This window comes from Rhopilema esculentum, chromosome 17 (genome assembly GCF_057945365.1).
Source record: "Rhopilema esculentum isolate cy_ngs chromosome 17, ASM5794536v1, whole genome shotgun sequence".
In the NCBI taxonomy this organism is placed as follows: domain Eukaryota; kingdom Metazoa; phylum Cnidaria; class Scyphozoa; order Rhizostomeae; family Rhizostomatidae; genus Rhopilema; species Rhopilema esculentum.
The window spans coordinates 7,207,155-7,227,464 of record NC_142831.1 but is presented as its reverse complement, the minus strand read 5'-3'; the positions used below and the strand labels follow the sequence as shown (position 1 = coordinate 7,227,464).

The following is a 20,310-nucleotide window of genomic DNA, read 5'->3' as shown; positions in this document are numbered from 1 at the left end:
TCTATAGCGGTGTCACCCCTAGACTCTCACTTAATTTATGAACCTCAAGGCTTGTATCTTTGGTGCCCCTTCACCTCTTGCCAATATTCTTTTAAAGAAACGTGAGGATTAAAATGTCACCTTCTTCCCCCACCCATATCCATTCTTACAATATTGCAAAAACAAAATAATTATCTTCATGTTGAACACTTAATATTGGCAAGCAAGGGTGGGTTTTCACATTCACAGACTGGTGTTGCTGTATGGCGAGCGTCTTGCAAATGTTTTGAATCCATAGATCGCTGGGACTTTAGTTCCCATGGTGATTCACAGTTATTAAGGAATTCAAATTTCTTTTCATGGTCAGAATAATAGGCCTACATTTGATTATTTTTAAAACAGCACCCCGCACTCTTTTTCCATGTGTTTCGAATTTTTGTGAGTTTACGCTCGTATCCTAGATATCAGCTTTTAATTCGAACAAAAGACTGGGGAATCACCCTTTGTTCTTTGTCTGGTACTTGAAGGATTTACGCTTTTGATTGGCTAACCTTGAGGTTAGCAAGTATGCCCTCTGTGGTCTTTATGGTTGCTGGATTCTTCCTATTACAGGGTCGTAACAAAAGGTTTTTGCGCAGTACTCACCGGGGCATTCGCCAGAGGTTACGTCTGTTAGGCCAGAGGCTCTTTGGAAGGGGTGTTGTCTTCATTTAGATAACAAGGGAAAGGATGGAACAGCTCCAACTTGATTTAAATCTGGTCAAAAAAGAACCTCATTATTTCGAAGACTATGGACAGAGCTCGGGAAATATTTTGGACAACATCATCCCGGAACCAGATTTCGATCCTTTTGGTCAAGGCGCCTCTAATGTCGTGAGTAGTGAGATTTGTAGTGTATTTCTGTAAGTTTTTCAGGAACGCAGTATGAAAGATTCTTAAGTCTTACTTCCCCACGTTATTCTCAAATGGCGAAATAGGTGGCGACGCCGTATTATCAGATAATCTTTCGTGTTGATATTAAATATGTAACTGGCTTTTGACTTTTGCTGAATGAAGTTTTAAAAGTAAATGCAACTATAGCCACAACGATAAAATCTTTTTATCTGGAAGAAGATTTTTGTTGAAAACACGAAATAAGAGCCCAAAGGTCGCACAAATGTCTAGAATTGCTTAGGTTTGGCTAAATCTTTATTCAACAACATTTGGAGTGGAACTTGTGTAAATGATGCTTTCTACCTCGATGCTAGGATTGTAAACCTGTTGTTTTCAAATGCTTGGGGTTTCCGACGCATAATGCAGTTATAGAAGGCCGCTACTTCTCTTATGCTTTGTTTTTATTTTTTAAAAAGCTCGCATTTTTTCGGCCCTAATAAATTATTTCCTTTTATCCGCTGCCTTTCCTTTTTCCAGTTTTTATTTGAAAACAAAACTATTTATAAGCCTCGTCGCACTTTTTGAGTGCCTTTGTTTAGCTGTCAAATTACAAGAGTATTTAAATGAACATATTATAGACTTGGGTGCAATTATAATTTTGTTTTGATAGCCCAATGAAGATGACATGGACCAAGGAGTCGACTGGCTAAACAGCTTCTTCGACGAACCCCCACATGACACATGCAACATCAATGCACTTAACCCCCCAATTTCAAAGCTGTCAGACGTACCTTTAAGTATGGGCAATGTATATCCTTCGGTGGTAAAATTATTAGGGCAAAACATGCAAGGTGGATCGCTTGTGGAAAGCCTGAATTTGATTTCTGATGATTATGCCGGCGAAGTCTATAAAACACCAATTTCAACTGGGACCCCCTCCCCCGACCCATTTCTTGCCCCTGCGGATGAGGTGAAACAGAGAATACAAACGAAACTTTTGGCTGATGTCACTATACCAGATATATTGAAAAAGGCACAAAATTTTAAAGTACTGACACAACTAGACAGAAATTCACTGAGTCTGGCAACAGCAAGGGAGTTAATTCAGAGACTGAAATCAGAATCAGAGGATAACGCACACAGGGTTCCAGATCACAAAATAGGGCGGACAAATGCTAGTGAAAAAAATCGGAACATTAGATCCTGTGCGTCAAATTTTAGAAGAGAGAGTGACAGCAATGGTAATGATTCTGGTGAGTTTAAGTCTTTCAAAATATCAAACTTTTCATCTACAGTACGTCGCAACGCGACTCGCAACTGATTCATTCATTGCAAAACAGGTTATTTATTTACTCCTCTGTTTTTCTTTGTGTCAGCGGGTTTATCCAGCTTTTTAAATAGCATTATTCCCATGGCCTGACTGCCTCCTCATTTCCCACAGCGCCTACAGTCGTATATTTAACCCACTGCAGCACTACTAGCAAACACTGCTACGTTTAAAACGAATTGAACCAAATTAAGTTGCCTCAATCCGCCCACTATAAATGTTAGTTTTTTCTAATCACTTAGTTAGTCGCTTTATTTATTAGTATAAGACATTTTCTTCATGCTGCTTTTTGGTTTTCATTAAAATACACTTGTTGCCACACAAGAATATTCTATACCCCATGAACTTCTATTGTTCTGGTTACATAGGAACCTTCAACTGCTCTTTTGATCACCAGTTGAAAGCCATGTGGGTCCTATTGTCTTTGTTTACACCAAATAAAAACATAGGCTACTTTCACTCGCGGCTTTTTTTCCTCAAACCAAGATCTGTTTCCTTCAGGGCTGAATGCATTTTGTTTTAAACTTAACATTGCGTGGTTCAACTCACTTATTTTTTTATATACTGTCGTGACGTGACTCGATTTGACCAGTTTGTTTCAAAACGTATATGACATCTCTTCTATTTCATAGCCACCTTTTTTTAAATTTGATCTAGTTAAACAAAAGCTTCTTTGCTATCTTCTCATATCGTATTTAAGACAAAATGGTTCACACTGACCACCATGACGTGCTTCATCATGAAGCATTTTTGCTTGACCCCTCGATAATCGGCTAGGCCGTTTTATTCCTTTTGCTTTCATCGGCCATCGTTCCACCGCATACTTTCATCCCTTCACATTTCGGTGTGTTGCCTCCACTGATTATGGTTATTTGAAATAGACACGACATTATATTGTGGTTAAAAGCTGGTTGCACCCACTCCATTACCTTGATATTCTACTTGCTTTTTGTTTATGTTCCTATCCTTCCAAATACCATCCCATTCTTTGGGGAGAGTTTATGAAGATTGCTTGTCCCCAAAAAGGCCTAGCTAAAGATTTTTTTGATCAAGGGTAGCCCTTAAACAATTAGTATACACATAATGCAGCCCTTTTTTGCATGCAATTTAAACATAATTTTTGTACGAGCTGAAAAAATATGGTAGGTTATAGGATGTGCCTTTGGAATACTCTCTGATGATTTTTTGTTTTCTCGACCGTTGAGGGATGTAACAAGTCCCTTTTGCCCCTAATTTTGATATTACCTTAGGGAGCTCCTCGCCTAAAACGTAAAAAAGGAGTTAACCAGAGAGTTGCAGCTACTTTGTTCAACAAATTGCATTCAATATAGCCCGAACTGGCTTCCCTTATTGCTATCATCGTCAGCATCGTGACTCCTTTTGTCGGCCAGATCCTAGGAGGGACTTGCCTTTTTTCTTTCGAAAAAGAGACCATTATTTGTCTTGAGTATATGCTGCTGCTAGTTGTGATTTAAAAAGTTTCGAGTTTTGCCCAGCCATTTCCTAAATCAAATGTTTCAAATAGTTGGTAGTGCTGAACCGCTCAGTCAATTGGTCTCCTACCAACTGCTCCTGAGCAGTTGGACGTCATTTTATATCCCGTTGTTTAATATCGTGTAAAGATAAATCCTAGAAAAAAACGAGAGAAATATTGAAATGATTAGTGTGCAGACGTTGCCTGACTTCTGTAAATTACATGTCAAAGGCGCTGTTGTTAGGTTTGTCTTCGTAGTTTTTGCAATTTTGAATGAAGAAGAAGAAAGAATACCCGAGAGAGTTGACTCAGCTGAATAATGATATGAACTATCGTTGTCATAGAAACTACTCCACAAGGCTAGCAATTTTTCTTCGACCCACACCAAAAGATTAGACTGCTGTTCATACGCACTGATTGCGTTTTTTCTATTCAACATACGTTGTTTCAATTGTTGGCAGAATGAAAGGGGATTCTAAACAGAGGCTAGCCATGGTTCTGGAAAGAGAGACTGTAAGCAGTGTGTCGTAGGTTGGTCGCGTCAGGGAATAACGCCATCGGCGCCATGTAGGAAAACTTGAATGATGGGGAGAGGAACATGACGGTAAAGACAATTTGAGTTCTGAGGCTTTCAAAATATTTTTCAAGCATCTTCTGTGAAAGAAAAAAACTGCTAGAGAACCCTGGTATTCTGCGAAGTCTACTAGTTACGTTTCTGTGTAACGGTTGATCTATGGGGGCAGTGTATTGCGTGTTAGCAATGTTGCAGATTTGATGCTCTCGTCTATTATAGGTCACGACATTCTTCTTTTGAATTCTGCATTATTTCCACCCATTTCTTTAAACTCTACGGGAAAGTAACGTGCTGCCCAGCCTACAATCCCGGACAAAAATAGCTGAGACTTTTCAATAAATGTTTTCTCTTTCCTTTTGAAAATTGACTTTCCAATTCCCCCCCTCCCCCTCCCCCCTTAATTGTTGAATGCATGTTTTAAAAGCACAAATGATAGCCTAACAAATCCAACATTGATTCGGGGAACAAGAGGGGATTCGAAGTTACAAGGGCTACGTAGAGTAAAAAATTGCGAAGTTGCATTGTGTCTCAACATTTTTTCAGGGATTATAGGTTGTCTTGTTTTAGCCATGCTCCAGCGACGCTCCAAGCCAGCTAACCAACCTGTTAGCCAAACCATATTAAATGGTATCTTTTCCACACACGCAAGCCACAGATCTTGTTATAGGCCTTCCTCAAATTAATCTCGCTTCATGCCCTAAACCGGTCACTGTATCTTATTTGTTCTAATCATCTCCTTTCTTTACGTATGATTTTATTACTTCAATCTTTATCTATCAGTTGCTGTACTTCGCAACTCTCCGGAGATCAAAAGATAACCCGTGTACAAAGCTACAGTGTACCATTGTGTCAACAATGGCAGTCTTTTTTGGCCAGACTTTTATGGACTCAAAAACCCTTTGCACAACTTGTCACCAGCTTTTAAAAAGACTGTGCTTGAGGTACTGGCTCGTTAGTAACTGGCACATTTATCTTCTTTCTTTTCTCGCGTCTTTCTCTTCTCGCGTCTTTCCCTTCTCCCGTCTTTCTCTACTCGCGCCTTTCCCTTCTCCCGTCTTTCTCTTCTCGCGCCTTTCCCTTCTCCCGTCTTACTCTCCTCGCGTCTGACTCTTCTCGCGTCTTAAGCCCCGGCAAACCGACTGGACATTTTCACTGGACATGCACTGGAAAAAATGTTCAGCGTAAATGTTGCGTATTAATAAATTTTGCCACCTCGTCAAATCTTGTTCAGCGATATTGAGTGTTGTTCAGTCGATTTTGAAGGCAGTCAAAAATGTTCAATGGACAAAATTAGATTTCTTTTGTTCATAGATAGAGAAATGTTCAGTCGTTTTGTCACCCTACTGAACATTGTCCAGTTCGCGCACGCGCGATTGATGTAATGGATTGGATTTGGCATCATTTTATTCCCATGTTAAAATCTTCAACAAGCTTTCCTAGTAAACACCGCGAAAGAAATGAAATTAACATTAACATTCAATTAGACGAAAAACAGAAAAAGGCATTTCATTGGTAACGAAGATTCTTCTGAAGAGGAAAGCGATGGCAGAGAGCACGAGTACGGTGATTGTGATGAACCTAGCAGTCCTAGCCATACTTCGATAATCAATCTAATTCATACGCTATACGTTGATGTGGTTAGGGCTATGAACAGTGTATTTTCAAAAGCAAAGAGACGTCCTGTTGCCAGTTTTCCCGCGCGCATTCTTCAGCAAGGAAAAAGTTCACTGGGCAATGTTCAGTCGTTTTGCCACCACCAAATATTTCTGGATGTCCACACACTGAACAAAGTGCGCAATGTCCAGTGCTTGACCAGTGCAAGTGTTCAGTCGTTTTTCCGGGGCTACTCTTGTCGCGTCTTACTCTTCTCGCGTCTCACTCTTCTTGCGTCTCACTCTTCTCGCGTCTTACTCTTCTCGCGTCTTACTCTTCTCGCGTCTTTCCCTTCTCGCGTCTTTCTCATCTTGTGTCTTTCACTACACTATCATCAAGTTTTTATTTCCAAAAATATAACCTCCTTGAATTAGTCTACCAATCAGATACAATAATTATGTAAATTATATATTTCATCCAATCAAATTCTTAGTGCTATACGTGTGATATTACGTAGCCTGCACACAAAGCAGTTAGTCATTTGTTCTATGGGTAAAGTTATTATTGATACACGCAAAAGAGAGGATTAGTATAACTATGTATAACTATGCTCCAATGATTAGTAAATACATATGTTGCTATGTATAAATGCAGACAGTTAATTATAAGAATATAATACTAAAGCATGAATACCAAAACAAATAGACAGCTAAACAATAGTAAATCCACTGTGGAATTCCACAATAAGGCCCTACCCTTATCAGACCTTTATCCAAGCGCAAGTCTTACTAATGTCTGTTTTGAACAGGGCATTCCTGAGACGTTCGTTGTGCGTGCTTAAACATGTTGAAGGATCTTCTTTTTGCTCAAAGTACAGAACATTTTTTAACAATGTTGGGATTTCTAAAATAAATGAAATACAGTTTGAAGTTATAAGCCTTTACTGAAAAGCAATTTGCTTGATTAAAATCGACTGAATAGCAGATGCCTTTTTAAAGTCATAATCTCTCTAATCTTATATATTAATAATTCGTAATTACGATCTAGGCCTAAACTACCATAGAAGTGAATAGAAATTAAATTGATCTAATTTTTAATTTGAAGAATTTTTTACTTATAGGAAATCACTCGCTTTTATCGAGAATTTCTTGTACTGTTCCAGAGCTGTCTTCGTTGCAAAATGGACGACCATTATGTGAGTTTTGACTAAATCAAATCTAGTTTATCCTTTAAATGGGCTTTCGTTTGTAAAAAAACTAAACTGCCTCAAAACGTAAAACAACAGTGCCATGCATCATTTCACACCTTAAAAGTACTTTAACACATAAAAGCCTTCAATGGTAGGCCATAGGTACTCCTCAATGGCGCCCTATGCAAAATAGGTAAATGTTATTTTTTATTTAGATCTTTTACTTTCTCGCCTCTTTCGTTAGATGTTCTCTCTACACCCCCCTCCTCCCACACCGCCGCCTACATTCCGCTTCCAAATGTTATATCCCTATGATGTTTACACACTGCCAGCCATCACGAATTTCTCATCCTGCTGAGAATAGCCCTGTCGTAAAAGCACAGATAAAAGTGACTAGTATTGTGTGCTAGTATCACATTCTGTGGTAAAAGTGCACAGTACCACGTGATAAGTAGATTACTCAATTTGGCGATGGTTGATGAAGTTCCTTTGCCTCCATTTCCCTTACTGGACGGACACAATGCCTTAAAAGGATGCTTCCATACCAAAGATCCGCTTGTTTGTAAGGCCATCTTTAAAGCGCAGTCTTTTTCGTCCGGAAAATTGAAAGTCGCCAGTTGAATCAAAATACGTTCTCCTTAAGCCGATTTGCATTGTAGCCATTGCAGCGTAGGCTAAATTCCCTTCTTCTTATGAAAACAAACAAAGTTTGGTTATATACACATCACTTTTGTATAAGAGTGATCTTGAATATGTATTTAGTTTAGCATTATGTCTTCTCTTCAACCTAGTGTCAACAAGTGTTGATGTGCGATACTGCCGAAATGTTTTTCAGCAGATCAAATCTGTACTAGGCCTGTGATTCGACCAAGATTTTCCCTTTTTGTCTCTTTCCAAATTTGCAAAAATAATAAGATTCAAGATGGCTGCTTTTCTACCTTAAACAATTACGTGCTCGAAGTCTTTTCCCCTTTTAAAGAACAACGGAAACGCCTGCTACTTCTTCGGCTGCGTGTTCTTGACCAAATATCTGTGATTTTTAGCGATTCAGCGGCAGAAGTGCGCTATAGACTATCTTTTATTGTGCTCTACTTTATCTCGCTGTTCTCGATTTTCAGCTCGCTTTACATCTCAAAACTTGCATTTTTCCCATTGAAGCCTTTCACCTATCGTACATCGTACTTTGAATTTCAATTATCAATTTTTCTCATATATAACTGAAACAAAGCTTTGGAAATTGTTTATGGAAAGTAGTGTAGTTCAGAAATGGTCGTTTCAATACTCGAAGACTTGGTTTCAGCCAGGAAAACTTCCCTGTGTTAACATTGCATCCAATCCCTTTCTCACACCCTCTGTTGTAAGCAAAAAATAATCGTTTGTTCAGAGAGCTTGATTTTGGCTTTTTAATTTAAGAGCTTTTACCTCAAAAAGTTGGGTTGCTAATTCCTCTCTACCTCAAATATTTGAGGTAGTTGTTATAAGAATTATGCTCCAACGGTATCTGTCAGTCTTTTTGTTCTACCTTATAACCAAGCACCAAACTGATAGTGAAAGATTGAGATTGCACGTTGAAGTTGCATAAATCCTATTTGCCTAGAAATCTTAAATATTTAGTCGCTGTCATCTTAGAAACCTCTGTAATGTGTTGCCTATTATCGTTTTCGACCATGCAATTTGCATGGAATCCTTTGCACGCAAACAAACTGAGCCCATAGTAACATTTTGTTCATCTCTATAGGCTACGATTCACCAAGACAACCATCACCTGGATGCGCCTCCTTATCACCTACGCGTTTCCTTGGAGACAAAGATGGCGGAATGTCCAGTGCAGACAATACACCTACTAGCGAGAAAGTATGTAAACACATATCTTTTCTTATTGCATTAGCGAATTGGCAATTTTAGCATACTTGTGAAACGTTAAAAGCGAATATTTTAAATATTTCGTTGATTAACCATGTTGCAGTTTAGCGACAACCACAGATTATTTCAAAAACCCAAAGATGCTTTATTCTAGAATTTTGCAAAGAGAAATTGTTCATGTTTCTGTTCTTTGACCAAGATACTGATGATGCGCTGAAAATTTATACTTTTAAATAATAGATACTAAAGATTTATTGTAACCAGGGACCCTGCTATAAAGCCTGCCCTCTAATTGGTCAAATTTTCCTTATAATTTAATTAATGTCTTAAGATGCAACAAGCAATTTATCTTTAACATCACGGTTTAGTATTATTTTGTTTATGCCTTTTTTATTTTGGCAGGATATTACGTTATACCACCTCTAATGTCAGTCTGCATTGCTTTTAACACACTCAGCTTGTTAATCGTTAGTTCAATGGAAATGATTGTAACAGAATTCTGCACTGACTTGTTACCGTGTAGAATGAAATATTTTAGCGGCAGTAACGCTACTATCAACATGAAATTTAATTTATTAAGTAAAGCATACATCGTTGCAAGAAGCCTGCGTATTAAGATTCTGAAAAAGCTTTTTCAAACATTTTTAGCCTCTTGAACGACAACCGTTTTACCTGTCTGAAGAAGAGAGACGAACACTAATAACTGAAGGTCTCCCTGTGCCTGTCGGATACCCTTTGTCGAAAGTGAGTGCAAAAGATAATTTTAATCGGAACTTTAGATCGCTATAGAGATTCCTCGAAATGAATTTTTCGTTGATGGTGTCCTTCATAAATTAGAATTTTGTTGGATGTATAGGGTACTGGTGATGAATTATCCCTAGATGGAAAAGCGCAATAATTTCATGGGATAATCATCGGAAATGGCTAGAAAACATTCACGCGTCTATTCACTAGAGTTTCTGCGCCTCGTTTGAAACTCTATTTTCCCTTTCCACTTGCAGCATTTTATTGGTTATGCCGATCTGTTTAATTAAGCTGTATTTTCCTGGTTCATTCTTATCAATAAAATGAACGTTACTGCAGTAATACCGTGTGTATAACCTAGCTCAGGAAGAATCCCTAAAGAATCCATGAATGCAATATTCATTCTGCTACATTAGACCTTTAATAAAAACGTTTTTGCTTATTTTCATATTAGAAAAATTAATTATTGTAATTAAAAATATTTTGATGATTTTGTTGAATGCTTCTACAGGTCGAAGAGCGAGCGCTGAAGAAGGTTAGAAGAAAGATAAAAAATAAGGTAAATTAGATGTTTCCTCGAAAGCTTGTAAAACTAAAAATGAATCTATTGCGTGTTTGAGAGTGTCTTTTGATTCAAATTAAGAAAACCTTCTTCAGATTCATTTTTCAGAATATAAGCACAAATATTTCACGTTTATTCACTTTTTTCGTCAGTAAAACTCAAATCCGTTCCATGCTTTTCAAGACATTATCTACTGAGCTGTCAGTCTGTTTTGTCTATTGTAATTAATGGGTATTGGCACATTGCTTAGTTTTAAAACCAAGCCCTGGATACCCCAATTTCTCTCTCAGAATATGATGCATTTTTTAGATGTATTGTATTAAATCACAGTATACAAATTTGACTAAAATTATTTTATTGCCCTGTTTTACACGTATTGTTAATAAATATTTTGTGTCACAGATATCGGCACAAGAAAGCAGACGAAAAAAGAAAGAGTACATGGAAGCTTTAGAAAAAAAGTTAGTTTGTTTTTGCAGTTTGATTTCGTTTTCACCTCAGCAGCCTCACCTGTGGTGCATTTTGGAGAAATGATACTTCGATCCCTACTATAGCTTAGAACCCGATGCGCACTACCGACAAACAAACAGGCAGAACGCTTGGCTTGAAAGCTCTCACAAGTTCTTTAAAGCCTTATTGATTTGTCTATGTTATCATTGTAGCTACATAATGTAAGTTGATTCTCCCGTGAAATCACCAAAATTGAGCCAAATGGCTATTGGAACTGACAGCCTGTTGAAGTTCACTCTTCTTTGGTTTCTTGCTGGATAGGTGATCCTCTATATTTGGATACCTCCAAACTAAAAACCTTATCCCTGTATTTTGTTTGGAGATTTTTGATGTTTTAACATTTTTCATTTTTTCAACAGAATAGACGTACTGAACGGCGATAATACAGACTTAAAGAAAAAACTAGATGCTCTCGAAAATTCAAATAAGTGAGTACCTCTACCCTGTTGAAGAAATCTTGATTATCATTATTTTATCCAGCATGGTAGAACGTATAATCACTCTCGATGCGCCTGATGTTATTCAGTGTGTTCGAGCTGTTTTGTATTTGTGCACTAAGAAGCAAAATGATATCTTTTTTTAAGAAATCCTTTTTCCTTTTGATACCCCACTGCTAATTCCTTCTAAGTATACTGCCTGCCCGCAGTGGGCGCCTTTACTGATCTATCTAGCTAAATACGCGCCGACAATATAGATGCTTTTATAGCTGTGATTGAATGCTTTTGTTGCTTCAGGAGATGCAAGAAATTCTTTTTTGTTAAAAATTTTCATACTTCCTTTCCTTTCCTTGTACTTCCAACAATTTTACTTAGATATTTTGGTAAACATTTACCTTTAACTTACGTGTTATAACATTATAGTCCTTTTCAAATTCGTCCTGATATCTTTTGGTTATTTCTAAAATATATTAAATTTTATTTACCATTTATTTTTATTTATGTCTCGATTTTCATGTACAAGCTCACGATTTTAAGCACCATTTATTCTTCTAACAATTTTATGAATAGCAGCCAAAGTCAAGCGTTTAACAAGCTTAGAATCTTGCTGAATTAAACTCCACGTGCTTAAAGATCTGAAGCTATTTTTTATTTTCGCTAGATCTCTTTTAACGCAACTACATAAACTCCAGTCTGTGGTAGCGGCACGAGCAACACGACAATTAACAACTCGATCTTCCCAAACAGAAATTCCTTCGGTAAGTTCCAGCAGTTTGCTTTTTACCTACCACTTATCCCCCAACACACGCCCCACAACCCACCTCAAGATACCTTAACCTACACTAAAACACACTTGAAATTCCTGTTAAGAGACCTATTCATCTGCAAATGTCATCTTATATAATGAAGAAGCGTCGAATTTGCATAGGCTACTTCATTCATAAAAAATGCTGCTCACAGAGTCGGCTTAATAGAGAACTTGCCGAAACTTGGAACATGTTATTAATTGGAAACGTACGCTTTCAAGCATCGACAAGGCTCTTAGGAATGTTTTTTATACCAAGAGGAGTACTCTGACCACGAGATATGATATCCTGAACGACTTCTGAATTAAGACTACTGAATTTCCTTTGCACTTCAAAATTTTTACGGAAACTTGGGAGGCGCATCACCAGCCCTGTCATCGCGTGGCTTATGAAGCTGCCATCCTTAAGAATTTTTATTTTCCTTTAGTCGTTTGATATGAAAAATGTGCCCAATTCTCCCGTTTTTTTTCAATCATCTCAAAATCGCGCTTCCTTCTCACTTTTTCTTACTTTATTACACATATCAACTTTTGAATCGAGAGATGTTGGATAATGGGTTTTTTTATTCTAAAGATAAGAACCCCATTATTTTTAAAAACCGGTCTTGGTATATCTTTCTTGATAATTGAATGTCCCAAGAAAAATGTCTTTAGTGCTATCTCTGATCTCTGTGTTGAATATGCAGCAAGACAGCTAAAATGGGTCTTAATTATCTCACAACATGAACAGCGAGTAATTTTGGTCTTTGCGCGTGCATGCTGTGTCGTTATATGCTATCCTCATTCTTAATTAATGCAATCCAGCGAAAAACTTGCTCTTAGCAGATGTCAGCACTAAGACTCCAAAGACGAAGTCTTTTCAGTTCGGTAGTGTTCTCATTCCATAGACAATAATCGCTACGATATGCTCCATGTTTTTCTGCCCAAAATTCAACGTTTTCTTAATGACCAAGACTAGTCAGCGTCAGCGGGCAATTTCGCATGCGTCAGCCGATACGTGTCAGATGAAGATTGCTGTTACTGTGTCAAAGGTGTCAACTTGATTGGGCTTCCACATATCTCTGTCGGTCGTTATAAAAAGAATAGGTTTATGATGCGGAGACCTTTCGAGGACTTCTATTCGATAAAACATTCTGATTTTATGCAGAAATTTTCAAGTTCTGCATTTATCCTGGTATCTTTGTAGAAACTGCTGAAAACTTGTCTTTTTACAAGTTACCAATTTTACAAAAGATTCTATACTGTAATAGTTTAAAGGGTGTTTATTATTTGTGATCCGTTTTAGATAGAGAGGTTTGTTGAGATTTGCTTGTGGAGTCATACTTTGAAATCAAACCATCCTTTTCTCGGCTATTTTTTAGAATTATTTGCTCAGCGACCCTCTGGTAGACAGCTTTTTAATTTTTATCAAGTAGCAGTTAATTGCTAAAATGCTTTAAATTTATGCGTTTCAGAAGTTGATCTTGTGATGGGACGCTTCAGGCTGAAAATTATAACTGACTTTTTATTATGCGCGTGCAAAGAAAGACAGTACGCTACATGTTTATGTCCATGAAACCCTGTTATTCTTAATCGACTCTTAATCCTGGCTTTCGTTACTTTGCAGAAATGATATGGACACATACACAAATTCAATTGTCACATCTCCAGAATTTAAATGAATCAATATGAACTCAGTTATGGCAAATCAAAGTCGAAGCTTGATAGACTATTATAAATTTCTTTGGGGTTTTGTTGTTTTTTGTTTCAATATGCAGACGTTCTAATAACGTCTTAAAATCACTTTTTGGCTAGCAAAATTGTCGTTAACTTATGATGTACGATTTTCCCATTGACAAGATAATCCTTCTCTCAACATATTGAATTTGCAATAGTCTGGAACAGTCGTTTGTTGATAACTGCTACTCGTTATACTGTGTTTCTAAAAGCTATTTTAACCTCAACGTTGTAAGGAACAGTCCGTTGTTGCTAACTTTATTTATTTGTCTGTCATTAAAATGTACCTTCATTAAAAATGTCTGATGCGAATTCCTCAAAAAATCAATCGTTTATTGTTATTCTATTGTTACCTTGTCGAATACGATCGAGTTCCCATCAAAAATGATTTCAACTGTCCGCCATTGCCTGAAACTATAAAGCAATACGCCTTGATCAGTTTTCACGTGTGCTTGAATTTTTGTTACTTTGTGCCTTTTAACTATCGCCTCTTCCTTGTCTTTTCTCTTTAAACTGTCGGTCTTTCCCCCTTTATCTAGCTTTTTCTTCAACAAAAACATATCATAATCCTAATGCATTCTATGAAACACACAACCAATTCATTCCACTGCAAATGCTAAGAATAGAAATTCACGATAATGAATAATGTAAGCACATTTTTGCTGCTTATTTTTGTCTTGAATGTTAATATCAACTTTCTAGTGCAATACGTGCATAGGGATATATTCTTTTATAGGAAATTGATACCAAAATCAGCCCCAATAGTAAGCTCTGTACCGTATACTCATATATGGTTGATAACAGGTCTTTTTCAAGATGTTTTGAATAAAAGACAAAGAAACGTGATTCGTACACAGATGCCTTTAGTTCACGTCTATGCAGATAAAGACTTTAGTTCACGACTATTACTCATTTTCAATATTTTTTCCTCTGCTTTGCAAATCTTTTTTTAAAGACACAAAATACCCTTTCCTAAAAGTTACATTCCATTTCTCTGCGTTGGAATGTATTGCTGAATTTGGTTGTCTTAAACGGTGTTGTTAATATGGTGTTGAAAATACTATCTAAAAAATGAATCAAAGGTTATAACTTCCAATATCAGTCTCGTAATTTTTATTTAACTGAAGCCAGCATATGCATTTCCGGTTTTTATCCCACGGTAGCGGGGAGCAGGGGGTCTCGGCTCCATTCTTATTGGCGCGAAGTCTCTCTAGCGTAATGCCACGTGAGCGAACGGGAGTATATTCCTCGCAGAATTAGGCCAATTAGGTTGAGGTTGCTTGAAAGATATGACCAGCTTGAAATTAACGAAACAATAAAGACGACGTGGCAAAGTAAGTTTGTAGCATTTATTATATGTTCTATTTTTCCTGCAATTGTTGCTAATTCTACTTTCTAGTATGTGCCAGAGTTCGCCAACCAAATTTAGGCCACAGAGATGAAAATATAACAAATTCTGTTTTTTCATATTTCAAGTTTTGGCTAAATCTTAAAGGTTTGCCTTGATTTACATCATTTGCAATTGTGCATACTTTTTACATTCATACACTCACAACAAAATCTATTTTGACGGCTCGGGTGGACACGAAACTCTTTCATGCTACCTGAAAATGATAATAGTCTTCTTAAATTTAACCAAAACTGTCCCTGCTATCAATCTCAATCCTTTCTATTTTCTTGCTATTTCTTACCTAGTACTACCCACCATTTGGACGATTTATCGCTAGAATAATTAGTTATACAAGTTAAATTGCTTGGCAAAGGGTTAAATTGTTTAAAAGGGACTCAACAACCCTGGCAGCTCCCTAACGCAGAACAGGTTCGCAGAAAAACAGCTGACTTATAGGGCCAAATCTTTGCAAGGATTATCTAACTTCTTAAATCGACGCCAGAAAGAAAGGATAAATTAATTTTTTGCTAACAGAAATCAGAATTGATTTTTCAGCACTAATTCCTATTCTAGCCGCTAAATCCATAATTTTGAAGAATGTGTGAAAGCCCCTATGTCACCAGGAACTAGTGTCCTTCTTTTTACTCTATTCTATCTCCTGCAGTTAATCAAAGTGTAGAAACCAAAGAGCTTGAACAAGAGGAATTACCCAGTCCCAATTACAATAATCGTGATAATACGGAGCGTCAATGAACCCATCTTTCAGTGGGAGTGGTTTTTCTTTACACAATCTGTGGGTTGATCACCTGGTGAAGTTTAAGTGCAGATCTTGTTAGGCAAATTCACATAGACCGATATCAAAACCAGCTAAACGTTTTATCGTGTTTATTAAGGAAAATGGGATGAGAAAAAGTGGAGTTTATACTTGCAGTTGCGTAAACCACAGTCTGAACAAATTTTGTTGGCTTAATCGAACTTGTTTGAACGATAAAGCCCTTTTCTTAAAATAAACCAATTTGAATAATAGCCTCCTTTTTTACTTAAAATTAGGCCTCTAGGATTCATAAATTTGGGTTGAGCGAGCCTTATGAAAGACTGTTTTGGTTATATTGATCGTATCTCTATCTAAATCGCAAAAGAAGTTCACAATAAATTCTTCGGCTCAAGTCGATGATCAACTGATGTCAATTTCATAAAATTTTCATGTTTTGTTGTTATTGTGCTGTTAATAATTTCATAAAATGTAAAAGAAATACTTTCGAATGCAAATAAATCGAGAATGTGAACATTGGAATTGTTTCATACTTTGCCAATTCAAAGAGGCTTCCATGTTTAATCGCTTTTTTATATTTTGATATCTAAGTCTTTTTTCCGGAGAGATTGCAAAATACAACAAACGGTGTCTAGTGTAAGGTTTCTTTCCACCGCTTTTCAATTTTCAACCTTGATGGATTTCATTTTTTGAAAGACTTGCTTAAGATTAGAAGCGTAACCCAACCAGCATTTAAAATTTTGTCAAATGTAAGCATAAAATAAAAGATTACCAACAATGAAATATTTCTTTATGTTTCGCAAACTTTGTTATTTATTACCCTTCAAATCAACAGTATATAAGCTACTTTCAACAAAAACTTTGGTTCGACTAAATAATGCAAAATAACATTCTCACAACGCCTTTTTAAAATACAAAATCAACCTCGTGAAATGCGACGCAAAACTAATTACAGCTAGCTGTTCAAACGGCTAGTTACATCGTTGTGTAACAGTGTACCAAACCTAAATGAAGAACGAATCAGTTCAGTTTATGTTCTTTTCCTCCGGGACCTATTTCAGGGTATTAGTTTTAAGTATGGTTGTAACTGGGACAAAACAAAGTCAGTTGGTCCTTCATTTTGAAGTTCGGTTTCTTTTGATTGACAAGATGATTTGGCAACCACACTGACTTTGCCTGAATAAACAACTTTTGTATCAACTGGTATGAAGGAAGTCCTTGTGACGTCACACTTAAAAATGTCTCACTCATCTCCGATATTTTGGAAAAGAGACGTGTCCGTGTCAACGAGATGGTTTTTCTTAGTTTTAGTCGCCAATTTTAGCTCTTTGAAGGCTTGCGCCTCTGATGTCGTCACTAAATCTCGCATCTCAATCCTGACAATTTTATATGGATGATTTAACGAGGCGTGTGATGATTCTATTTCCGTGGATCCTCTTGAGTCGCTGCCTGCCCTGCGGAATGCCAAACAAGCCGTCTCAATGCCTGTAAAAATTCTACATCGCAAAATTATGTAAAACTCTTTTCTGAATTCACTTGACATTGCAGCCACTACAATAGGGTTTACCATCGATGTAGAATAGGCGGCCAGTGACACAAACGTCCAGATCAAATGCTTCTTCTGTGTATCCTTGCTGCCACCGAACTCATTCCACTGCCAAAATATGTTGTTTGGCAATTTCAAAATGGCGTAAAGAGCAACCATGACTATAAACATCATTGTAATATTTCGATTTTGTCGTAAACGGGACTTACGTTTTTCTTTGTTCAAACCGAGCGAATTGTTCCGTAGCTTTTTGGACTGAAGCGAAAGGTTGATGCAAATGCGAATTACAAATGCAATTATAATCAGCATCGGGATAAGAAATTCAAACACTGACAGAATAACTGTGTACAGTTTCCTGCCGACTTCACTGTCCCATTCTTCAGAGCAGCTTTGGATCCCCTTTTCGGATGAAAATTGTAGACGAACGCTGTATGGTATAACTAATGCCACTGGAACTATCCATGTCGATATTGCGAGTATCCGCACTGATTTGCGCTTCATTTGTCTTCGTAAGCTTTTCGTGAAGAGTGAATTGCGTTCTAGCATCATAAACATGAAGGTCCAGCTAGACACAATTGGCATGCTAGTCTGAAAAGGCGAAATGACGTAACAGAGTCCTTTGCCGTAAATCCATTTGCCGTTAATGAAGTACACTACGTCGAGCGGAATGCACATGGCTGCTATCAAGACATCGCAAATTGCAAGGTTTAGAAGTAGAATTGAGCTTTTTCTTTTTCTAAATTTTGGCTTCAACAGCACAGCGATGGTCAAAGCATTGCCAACCGCGCCCACAAATGCCATCAGTATGTAAAGAATGATCTGCATTCGTGTCAGAGCTGAAACACTCGTGTTCTTACTCTGCTGATCTTGCAGTGGTGTTGTTGATGTTGCAAATGGCGTAATATTCTGAGTGCTAATTGAAGATAACAGGGTACGTAGAGTAGTGTTGACGCCCATCTCCAAGGCACCAGTCGCCATGGCACTTGTCGCCATAGCATCTAACTTCAGAACTGTTTATCTCTTGCAAACCACTCATACGCTTCCTAAGGAACAGAATTAAGTTAATGAAAAACTGCTTTGGTGTGGTCCTTATCAGTGTTGAAAACAGTCATACTGTTGTCACAACTATGGCTATGGCTAATGGTGTTAAAAAAACAGACTGGCGGTCATTAGGTGAATGGCTAATGATTCTATAATTCTTTCTAGGGGCTACTTTAAGAAAAAAAACAAATCGATGGTAATATCTTTCATGATGGCAAAATCGATGATTAAGGGTCTTGGTTAAGAATAGTTAAGGCTAGTTGTTTTCAGTTAATGGATTAAACCTTGTTTTGAGAATACAATTCAGGGAGATAAGATTGCCTTTGCAGTATGCGACTGCAAGAAAAAGTGTAAAGAGCACGCTCAACGGCTTTTTTCTCGCATGACAAAACCGTAGATAATTTAGCTGCATCTCATGATCTTCAAATTGGAAATTCTAAATGTCAAGTCTTTGATGCCTTTGGGGATAAAATTCCTTCAGCCCTACTGCAAATGACTTAATTTCAATATTTCCCCCTTAGTTTTAGAAAATGCTTTGCATTTGTTTTGGTTTTGGGTCTTTAGCTAGCTAGCGCTTAAAGTTTCCGAATCTATAAGCATGCGAAACTGGTCTTTTCAAAGCCTAATGAAGCGATTTAAAAAGTAAATTTGCATCGAATTATCAGAATTCTACAGAATATTTTGTCTCTTCTAAGAGCTAACAGCTGCTTGTTGACAATCAAGCTTTTATTTTTTAAGACTTTCTCGTACCAACGTGCAGCCTGCAAACAGATGCACTAAGATAGCAAGGTTGCAAGGGATTGTATTGGTTAATTTGTAGACCAAAGAGAATACTGCAAGAATTATAATTATGTTGATTTTTATGCAAAACCGGCTCGGTAGATGATAGCATTAGATCAGACTATGGCATCACAAAAATTTGCATCGCATTTTAAAAGCTTTAAACCGCAAGCCTTCTTAGTTTTTGCTTTTCTAGTTTTTGCTGTAGCCCCACGTCTTTCTCAAAGTCCTTACATGTTTTTTTGCATTGCCAGTGTAGTTTAGTATTAAAATGCGTTTGTTTATGTTATTGATCTAGTGCTTGTTTGGAAAGCAACTCGTTTCAGAATTATTTATTCAAATAGCGGCATATCATTCGTTGGCCAGCAGACACATCACTCCTGCTAAATCGTCTGTTGTGTTTTTGCGTCAGCTCCCTATAAAACGGCTCTATCCACCAATTTTATTGATAGATATTGTTTAGGTTGGTTTGATATCTGCGGAGACTTCATCAGATTTGCTTTGAATTTCTCTAAATACTCTTCCATCACACAGTTAGCCTCCAGAGCCAGATGGGATATTCCCAAAATCATTGACTGTACCTAGGACTGACACGTGCCTAAACCCGAGGTCAACTAGGCAAGCTCCGGTCTTGTCTGGGAGAATCCTGAGCATTTCGTTCTAACTCACTGATCTATTCAGAGCTAATTGCCTGCGATTTTCTGTGGTAAGCAGGAACGCTCAACTGATTTAAAAAGACTGCGAAAACGTACGTAGTAAAGAATTCAAAATCACGAATTGATCAACCATCAAAGTTTAAACATTTATTTCATTCTTTTCAACGGCTCTAGATGTATTTTACTTAATTTTTGTCGCCACTGATCATACTTGCTTTTCAGTATTGGCTTCATTCTTCTCAAAGGAACATGTTACTCAAAATTCGATTGTCATAAACACTACAACATGAATGTGCTGGTGTAACATGAACCCTGAATAACAAAACTCGAATTGCCTTTCCTTCTTTTTATTTTTTTCGTTCTTCGTTGATCTCTTTTTGCTAAATATTCATCCTCGTTTTCATGAAATACTCGGTAAATCGTTCTTTCTTTTTGACATCAAATGTTTCGTCCACCAAAAAGGACATTTTAGAAAGGCC

General features: G+C 37.3%; 2 protein-coding genes across 4 annotated transcripts in view; one reads left to right on the top strand and one right to left on the bottom strand.

Annotated features, from left to right (window-relative positions):
- Positions 1 to 587: 587 nt before the first annotated feature.
- Positions 588 to 13,974, top strand: LOC135682341 (uncharacterized). 2 transcript variants are annotated; one of them, XM_065197204.2, is made up of 10 exons: positions 588 to 852; positions 1,523 to 2,105; positions 6,941 to 7,015; positions 8,748 to 8,863; positions 9,521 to 9,616; positions 10,128 to 10,175; positions 10,581 to 10,639; positions 11,048 to 11,116; positions 11,787 to 11,883; positions 13,537 to 13,974. In XM_065197204.2, exons 1-10 carry the CDS (start codon positions 709 to 711, stop codon positions 13,540 to 13,542), a joined length of 1,293 nt encoding a protein of 430 aa, XP_065053276.1. In that variant the 5' UTR covers positions 588 to 708; the 3' UTR covers positions 13,543 to 13,974. The 2 variants fall into 2 exon arrangements, with proteins under 2 accessions (XP_065053276.1, XP_065053280.1); XM_065197208.2 differs by lacking the exon at positions 6,941 to 7,015 and having other exon boundaries at positions 589 to 852.
- The window catches only part of LOC135682330 (galanin receptor type 1), a 29,490-nt gene continuing 22,908 nt past the window's right edge, over positions 13,729 to 20,310 (bottom strand). For both annotated transcript variants that reach the window (XM_065197183.2, XM_065197193.2), the window contains exon 2: positions 13,729 to 18,397. In XM_065197183.2, coding sequence (XP_065053255.1) covers positions 17,052 to 18,347 — 1,296 coding nt within the window. In that variant the 5' untranslated portion in view covers positions 18,348 to 18,397 and the 3' untranslated portion in view covers positions 13,729 to 17,051. The remainder of the gene's footprint in view (positions 18,398 to 20,310) is intronic.

Excerpts from the sequence above, each read along its gene's own strand:
- LOC135682341 (XM_065197204.2), top strand. The coding sequence starts at position 709 with ATGGAACAGCTCCAACTTGATTTAAATCTGGTCAAAAAAGAACCTCAT. Across the intron at positions 2,106-6,940 it reads CAGCAATGGTAATGATTCTG|GAAATCACTCGCTTTTATCG; the intron begins GTGAGTTTAAGT and ends TTTTACTTATAG. Across the intron at positions 10,640-11,047 it reads ATGGAAGCTTTAGAAAAAAA|AATAGACGTACTGAACGGCG; the intron begins GTTAGTTTGTTT and ends TTTTTTCAACAG.